At 35.4% G+C, this 9,078-nt stretch overlaps 1 protein-coding gene across 1 annotated transcript; it reads right to left on the bottom strand.

Moving 5' to 3' along the window:
* Positions 1-4,022: 4,022 nt before the first annotated feature.
* On the bottom strand, positions 4,023-6,216 carry LOC107548936 (chymotrypsin B-like). The gene is made up of 7 exons (XM_016229807.1): positions 6,149-6,216; positions 5,810-5,913; positions 5,573-5,652; positions 5,406-5,490; positions 4,925-5,105; positions 4,423-4,556; positions 4,023-4,341 (listed from the first exon to the last, which is right to left on the bottom strand). Exons 1-7 carry the CDS (start codon positions 6,198-6,200, stop codon positions 4,180-4,182), a joined length of 798 nt encoding a protein of 265 aa, XP_016085293.1. The 5' UTR covers positions 6,201-6,216; the 3' UTR covers positions 4,023-4,179.
* Positions 6,217-9,078: the final 2,862 nt, after the last annotated feature.

Raw genomic sequence — 9,078 nt, 5'->3', positions numbered from 1 at the left:
ATACAAGACTTTCGCTCAGCTGACGTGCCTAATCGGGCCAGTGTTGCATCATCACAAAAGTTTATCATTTGCACGTCTTTTTAAGTCTTTTTAAACCATTCGGTACTCGCGCGCTCCAAACTAGTTTTCTGGGCGCTCACATCCAAAGCGCCGAGCACACGAAGCCGCATCGCAAACACCTCAAGAAAAAGTTATTGTTTTCATTTTTTCTGACTCAAGTAACCTTGCATTTTAATAAATAATGTTACATAAAGACAATTAAATGGTCAGTAATAAATGAACAAGTTACTAGCAATGCAATAGCACAAGGATACAAATGAAACAAACTGTGTTTTAACTTTTTCAGGCAGGCTATAGCCTAAAACTAACAGTAGCTGCTACTGTTCAGGAACAAAATACTATGATGTATAAAGTCATAAATATAGATTATATTTATATATTATTCCATATTAAATATGAAAAAGTTATTTAGTCAAGATCAGATTTGAGCAGAGTGATCTTTTTCTTTTGTTCTTTAACACAGACTGACAGACAGCAGGTATACTAAAAACTACTGTCACTTTCATACCAAATGTTAATGTTAACAATGATAATTAATTATTGGTTATTGTTAATTAACGTTAACAACAAAAGACAAAATCACTCACTGCTCTTGACTGAATAATTTTTGTAACTTTAATTTTAAGAATTAATCTGTTGTTTAATTTACAGTGAATTTACTGTTTTTAATTTACAGTTTATTCCATTTCTGCAGCATTTCTGTACCTGAATGCTTTCCACCAAAACCGTTTCTAAAACGAAATTCAGGTCCTGAGTTTAGTTTATAATACTGGCTAAGCAAATTACAATATACTTAATATTCTGGCATTCAGTTATGTGATTATGTAACTTATGTTCTCAGCATGAAGTAAGGTCTGGCACAGTCACAGCCTGTGCTTATTAGAAAGCAAACAAATAGCACTAATAATCATACATTTTCCGAACATTTGTGTAAAATAATTGAGCACTAGGTCATGAATATTGCCTTAAAAGTAATGGAAATGTATTGGTTGAACGAACCCTGCATTTAATCAGTGAATGCCTATGATATAGGAGTTAGACTGTCACACAAACTAGAGTCCTGTTTTTCAGAATATCTGCATGATCAAATGTACAATAAACAACAAGTTACTGAGTAACTTTCAGACACAACATTCTGTTTTGCCCCATCAATGCATCTCTGAGCAACACAGTGTTTTGTTTCTCAGCATTACACGGACCAGTAAATGGTTCAAACAGGCTATTAGTACAGTCGTTTGCTAAGTTAAATGAATTAGCATTTTAAACGAATCGGTTGATTTAAGGATTCAACTCGCTCATTAAGACAGGCCCTTGCTGCCACCTACTGGCGGTTGTAGTTTCATATTTTAAAAAGTAGCTCATTATTTAATTTTTGCAATCATTTAATATTTCTACATTAAAATGTTGTATTTAAACTTAACATAACTTATGCAAAATCCATCTATGGATTTTGTTTATAGTGATTTCATTTGATTGTTAATAGCCAACATGTTTTTTTAATTCAGATTGAATTTATTAAATTTAAGAATCTGACATAAAAGGACACAGATATGACAATACATTTTCATAATAATACATCTCTTTGGTTTTTTCTGCTCAGTGTTATTTCAGGGTTTATTGTATTATAGTGGCTATTTAATATTACATCTAAACTTTGACTAGGCTAGACATGTTGCCTATTAATTGTATACAGTATATGAACCTGAAATCATATTAAACTTTTTGTGTATTTTGTGTTACTCCATAATAATGTTCTAGTTGAGGGCATTTGTAGTATAGTTATGGGGCCCAAACATAACCTTAAGCCCAGGGGCCCCCGGCCCCGTAAGTCCTGCCCTGCCTATAGGTATAAATATGAAAAAATATCTGACTTAAATAAGTAACAGTTTTAATGGCAAACGTTCTGCTGCTCACAAAACATCAATGAGAGCGAGTTTGAAGAAAGCTGACTGGTCACGGTCAAAAATATGTTGAGGACCAATGCATAACCTCCAAATATGCGCTCGCTCTCATATGCACGCACGCAATGTCACGATCTAATGGCGAATCCTTAAAAACAATTATCGGAACGAAAAAAATCAAAAATCTGACATTTTCCGGAACAGGATCCGGCTCAAATTAAGCACTTGTACTGCCTCAAGATTTTTTTCTGTTTATGTTCTTGACAGTACATCTCAACGTTCAGTTTGTTAACATTAGCTGCTTTAGTCATCACGAACTAACAATGAACAGTACTTTAAACTCCATTTATTCCAGGTTAATGTTAATACAGTACTAATATTTTTTAGACTTCAGTTATGAATTATATAAATTACCACGTTAATGTATTTTGATTAACTAACAATGAACAATAGTATATTTACAAATTATAATCATACTCAGATGCTATTGATTATAAATTATTTTATGTATAAATCATATATGATTATAAATGCATTTACACAGCAATTATAACTGTGTACTTTGACACTGTAGGCTGTTGGTGGGTCAGAGCAGGCTTAATTTAGTCTGGCTTTTATGCTGCATTACGTTTTTACACAGAATTTTGAGCAGGCACAGAGCAGCCTGTGTAAAGCTGTGTAAAGATGTCTTTAGTGAAGACACTTGTAGAGAAACTGAAAATAGAATAGTCCACAGTTGACTCAGCTTCCTTTTTAAACTTTAATTGTAAAAATTTGATTGTGAAATCCCTTCAAAATCTCAAAATATTCAGAAGATTTAAGATATTACAACCCGATGAATCTCTTTCTGCAAGGGGTTTAAGCAGAGCCACATATATTATTATGTGCCGCTCTCAGACGAGCTGGACCTTCTCAATAGGCCTACTGGAATTGGTCCCAAGGGAAAATTGCAAAGACTTATTCTATTTGTTCTGGTCAGTCTTAACCCTGCATGAACACAAGGTGAATGATGCAGGAAAATATATGAAAAGCAAAGCTCCACAATTGCTTGGTTTTGATTCTGAGTGACACCTCAAGACAACATTCACCGTGAAACTACTGTCATGCTGTTTTTTAATTTTTTTTTAATGTGTGCGTGTTATTCAGCTGACATTTAACTGAGAACTGAAGAGTCCAAGCTTTAGCACACCAATTCATGCTTAAATTTAAGAAGTGGTTAATGGGCTATTGTTGTTGCTGTTTTTTCTTTCGGTTTATTGTACTGAGGCTCTCACTTCACTCTATTTATTTCAGTACTATAGTATCATCAGAGAAACAAAACGAGAGCTTCTCCTATTGTATCATTTGTCTCTCATCCCTCTTCTTCATCATTTGTTTTTGTCCTCTACGTCTCTCTGTGAAATAGCTGCTCCACTGTTGTATATACGTCTCAAGGAAGATCAGGATGTTGCCATGGAGACCACTTATATGATGTTTTACCTCATATTTAATAGACTGAAGAGATGAAAGGTTTGAGGCTGTGAGAATCTGTGAATGCACCAAAATATGCCTAGACAAAAAAATCTTTCAGTTGGATTAATGTATGAAATAACCATAGAATATCAGGGCAATTACATTTTACTAATATAATAAAGCCCATGCTTGTTTTGATATTAATTTGAAGACTACAGCTTTGAGTATAAACTACAATGACAGAAACATTAAATTCATTAAGATTGGACTGCCTCTGGCAATTAAAAACATTTAACAGTTTTTGACAATGCTTGCATTCTAGAATTTAAGTAGCCTGATCTGCCAAAAAATATACTAGTTAGTAGTTTGTGTGATTCTTTAGCGCCCTCCTCTGTCAAAGGTGCGCATTACAACAACAACAACAAAAAACATTTTATTCTGTGTTCTACAAGACAGTCATAGATCTCATACCTTTATTATTTTCTAATACTTGGAGAAATGAATGACTAATAATGTATCTATTACACTGTAGTTTTTGCATAACCTGTCTGTACTAACCAAATTCGACAAATGTTGGCTAGATTAAAAAATTCAAAATAACATGACATGATATGTTATGTATATTTATTGAACGAAAATATGCCTTCATAGCTGTCCACAATTAGGCTGGTTTTAACTGTGGTAAAACCAGTGCTATTCAGTTTTGAGTAGCTCTCAAAATTATGCTGTTCAGAGATGTCAAGGAATATCTAATCATTTTGTTTCTTTAGTTGGAAGCCAGAATCTCATCCACCCAGCTGCGGAGCTCAGTGACACGGGCGTACACACCAGGAATACTGGTGTCACAGCGGCTGCTTCCCCAGGACACGATACCCACCAGAGTCCAGACATCACCCTTCTGACACACCAGAGGACCACCAGAGTCACCCTAAACAGACAGGAGGACAAGACAGTTAGGGGAGAACATTAGAGAGAAAGAGAAGTAGTGAGGACGAGAGAATAGTCTTACCATGCAAGAGGAGGCGCCAGCAGCACCTGCACAAATCATTGTATCATGGATGTTGCTTCCCCAGTAGCTCTTACAGTCCTGGTTTGACAACAGAGGCAAAGCAACCTGCTGAAGCTCATTAGGGGTGAACAGAGCTACACGGAGAGAGAGAGAATAAAGAAGCAATTGTAAAACATGTTAGGTATTGCAAATATATGTACAATACCATTCAGAAGTTTGGGGTCAGTAAATGTCGTTGCTGGTGGTTTTTGTATTGCTGGTTGTTTTGTTTTTTTTTGTTGCAAAAGTAATTATTACTTTTTATTCAATAAAGACACATTAAACTGATCAAAAGTGATGGTAAAATATTTCTAACGGTTAAAATGATTTCTATTTCAAACAATTTATTCATTAAAAAAAATCCTACAAAAATATAAAGATATATTTAAACATATGTATTGATTTAGAATCAACAGCAGGTATTTATTATAGATTGTGATTATATGTTAGTCAGATAACCAACCATTGTATCTGGTCACTCCCCAGCCAGATGTTACACAGGTCATGCCAGGGGAAAATTCATCTGAAGTCTCAGCAAGACAAACAGGGGACACATGGGTGTTCAGTGAGGTGGGTTCAGTAAGCTTGATCAAGGCAATGTCATTTTCGATGGTGTTAGAGTTCCACTGAGGGTGGGTGAACACCTGGAATTGAGATTTACTCATAAATGTTGTGCCAAACCACAGAAAAAGCACTAATACCAATGAAGAGAAATACAAAGTAAATGTTTAGTACACTCTCAGAAAAAAAGATACAAAGCTGTTACTGGGGCGATACCTTGTTTACCTATAAAAGTTACATAATAGTGCTTTAACGGTACATATGAATACTTTAAAAGTATGTTTAGTACCTAAAGTGTACATATTAGTACCTTTTTGAAAGGCTATCGCCCCAGTGACAGTTTTGTATTGTTGAGGAATAGGTTTGAAATTCTTGAGCCTCACTTTCGACACTCTCATAGTCTGCGTGTCCTCCTGAGTGTTGCTGCTTCCCTTGTTATGCTCTCCCAGGATCACACGGTGACTAGTTCTGCAGTTAGCCACAGAGGTTAATAAACCCATGTCTATCTCAGCATTCATACAAAGTTAATGCAATGATTTAACTGTCTCACCTCACACTGCAATGAGCAGCAGTCACAACCCAGTACTCATTAATCAGAGAGCCACCGCAGAAGTGGAAGCCAGTGAAGTCCTGTCATTTAAACGACAAAATGACAAAACGAAGAAAGAAATTACACTTTGTATAAGCTGTGGAGTCATTTTCAAGCAACATAACAGAAATCTGAAAAAGTAGATTTAAGTATTACTCGTATTATTTAAGTATTATTTAAGTAACACTAACACTGTACCTGCAGAGAGACCTGCCAGGGCCAGGAGTGAGGGACTGCCTCCTCACCATTCACAATGCGGGCATAGCCACTGACAACAGGAGGAATGGCGGGAATGCCACAGCCTGAAGAAAAGAGGTTCAAAGAGATTAAGAAGACTGTAAATAATGAAATTTCATTGTACAGCATAAATAGACCAATTGACCAGGGCCAAATGATTTTGTAAATGCAAACAATACAGTTTTTTTTAACAGTGGTGATTAGCAATGCTGATCTTTTCAGCAACTGTGACTATGACCCTTGAAAAACAGAGGGAACATAAAAAAAAAAAAGACTGAGGGGGAAAAAACACTTCCTCACCATAGGCTGCACTAATGAAGGCAACGCAGGACAGCAGCCACAGGAAAGACATTGTGCAGAAGACACAGAATTATTGACAGCAGAAAGACCTATTTAACACCAAACCATGTTTTCACTCATACCAATGAGGGCATGACAACCTGACATTATGGTCAAAAATTAACCCTGACAGTCTGCATCAGCTGGTCTTCACCTGTGCAGAATCCCAGGATTTCACACCACTGTATATGAACATTGTCATGTTTAACGTACATAGTACACTGCATTCTTTATAAACTGGGCAATACTTCATGAAAATGCTGTTGAAATCTTCTGTTTGATTGATTTTAAAATGTTGTATTAATTTATTTTAAAATTATATTATTATTTTATTTGATGCTCTGGTTTTCCTTTTAGATTTTTTTTTTCAAATAATAAATGATTGAACATTTTAACCAACTGATCTTTCACTGGAATGTTCAAATTTAATTTGACAATTTTTTCCTGCATTGTAAAAGTGTTAAATAAACAAATAAATTAAGAGATAGTTCACACAAAAATGAAAATGATGTCATCATATACTCATCATGTTGATTCTTTCTCCTGTGGAACACAAAAGAAGATATTTTGAGAAGTGTTTTAGTTTTCTTGTACTGTCATTAAGGTTTGGTTAATATTTTTGTTTGGCAAAAGCATCAGCATAACTTTTAATGCATACATTCCATAAAAAAAAAACACATTTTGTCTGCAACTGTAAAAATAATAAAATTCACTCTGCTGGGCACATAGCCTATCTTTGTAAAAAAAAAAAAGAAAAAAGAAGGAAAAGTTTCCTCAATTTTAGTATTTAGAATAACATTTTTAAAAAACATTTTATTCATTTAGAGGTCATATTTGTTTAGGTCACATGCAAAACATGATTTGACAATACTAAGCTATTGCTAATAAGCAAATGCTAATGCATCTTTACTTAAACTTGGCTATTTCTTATTTTCTCATGAAATGTCATATTTTTCACTTTGGTGAAATTAAGGAAATGAAACATGAAGTACTTCTTGTACAATGCAATGCTATATGCAAGAGGTTGAGATAAGAAGTGTGAGCAGGTGCCACATTTACAGTACATACTGCATTCGTCATTCTAAAATATTTCTGAAAACTAAATTCTGAAGTTTTAAATACAGTTCAGCTTTTTTCTCTCTCTCTCCATAAAAGCATCTTGACATTTTTACTAATCATAATGCATAACATAACTGTTTTTTTTATTCTTTCACCCTTATTAATATATTTATATGCACACATTCTTACAAAATATAATAAATATTGAACTATCATTTACATTTACATTTAGTCATTTAGCACAGTGGTTCCCAACCCTGGTCCTGGAGGCACCCCAACACTGCACATTTTGCATGTCTCCTTTCTCTGACACACCAATTTCAGGTCTTGGAGTCTCTACTAATGAGCTGATGATCTGAATCAGGTGTGTTTGATTAAGGAGACATGCAAAACATGCAGTGTTGGGGTGCCTCCAGGACCAGGGTTGGGAACCACTGATTTAGCAGACGCTTTTATTCTCATTACAAATGAGGACAATAGAAGCAATCAAAACTAACAAAAGAGCAACATGTAAGTGCAAATGACAAGTCTCGGTTAGCCTAACACAGTACACGTAGCAAGGTATTTATATTAGATTTATATGATATATATATAAAATAGAATAGAAAGTGCTAGAGTTAGAGGGTCAAATAAAGATGGAACAGGTGTGTTTTTAGTCGTTTCTTGAAGATGGCTAAGGACTCAGCTGCTCGGATTGAGTTGGGTAGGCCATTCCACCAGGAGGGAACAGTTAATGAAAAAGTCAGTGAAAGTGATTTTGTGCCTCTTTGAGATGGCACAATAATGTGTGGTTCACTTGCAGAACACAAGCCTCTAGAGGGCATATGCTAATATTAATGCAACTATCATATTATTTTGAATAATTATCATATATAATATAGGGTAAAGCTTTAGATTACAACCCGCAATGTACTGCGTAAGTAAACAGTATTTACAGCGTAACTTTTTTGTAATTACAGTGTACCTATTCAGTACCTCCGTATAGGTATAAGGGAACAATATGCGACGTTTGGGGAATAAAGGAGTAATAATCTATAAAATTACAACTCATTTATACTGTAAGTATTTTGAAACTAAGGGGTACCTATTCTAATATTACGTGGTTTGTATGACCTAACAACAATTTTATGTTTGCAAGCGATTTAGCAAAAACATACACTGTGTACTTTTTTATAGCCTACACATATAAAACACGCTGGTAACTGTTTCAATCCAAACGCTCGGTTGAGACTGTTGGGTTAGGAAACTGGCTTGATTTGACCCAATTTGGGTTGATATCAGTAAAGTAACCCAACGTTGCTGGGTTATGAATGTGAAGGACGTGAATGAGAGCATGCAGCAAGTCACGTGAGTTCAAACGTGAACGGTTTTGTGTGTGCGACGAAATCCATGACTGCGGTGCTTAAGATGGGAACGTGCGGAAAATAGGAGAAAACTAATCGAAGCGCAGACGAGGGACAACTTTGAAACTGTCTGGAGTGTGTTCCTTTAAAACTGCAGCAGTGAATGTGGAGAGCGCGAACTGGAAACAGCTGGAATGGCGCATGAGACGAGTCTATCCGTGTTTGCGGCGCTCATGACAGGAATATGTGTAGAAAATACAAGAAAACTAATCGAAACGAAGAGGAGAGAGATTTTTTAAACTGACTGGAATCTTTTAAAACTGGAGGGTTTTGTCCAAGTATGTTCTCACAACATTGAGCAGCGACTGATGAGCGGTAAAACCGGGAACTGAACTAACATTAGTCAAAATGGTGCTTGAGGACGAGGATCAAAATGGTCAAATCAAAGACGGTCAAATCCTGTCAGTTCGCTATAATACACAGTTTAAT

This window comes from Sinocyclocheilus grahami, unplaced genomic scaffold (genome assembly GCF_001515645.1).
Source record: "Sinocyclocheilus grahami isolate Dianchi unplaced genomic scaffold, SAMN03320097.WGS_v1.1 scaffold358.1, whole genome shotgun sequence".
NCBI lineage: Eukaryota > Metazoa > Chordata > Actinopteri > Cypriniformes > Cyprinidae > Sinocyclocheilus > Sinocyclocheilus grahami.
Note: the sequence above shows the minus strand (reverse complement) of the source record. Positions and strands in the feature narration are given on the sequence as shown.

Bases quoted from the DNA above. Each gene is read 5' to 3' on its own strand.
- LOC107548936 (XM_016229807.1), bottom strand. From the start codon at position 6,200: ATGTCTTTCCTGTGGCTGCTGTCCTGCGTTGCCTTCATTAGTGCAGCC. The intron at 5,106-5,405 runs GTGAGGCTCAAG...TCTCAATTCCAG, and splicing joins AGACTATGAGAGTGTCGAAA to GTGTTCACCCACCCTCAGTG. The intron at 4,557-4,924 runs GTTGGTTATCTG...CTCTCCGTGTAG, and splicing joins GGGAGTGACCAGATACAATG to CTCTGTTCACCCCTAATGAG.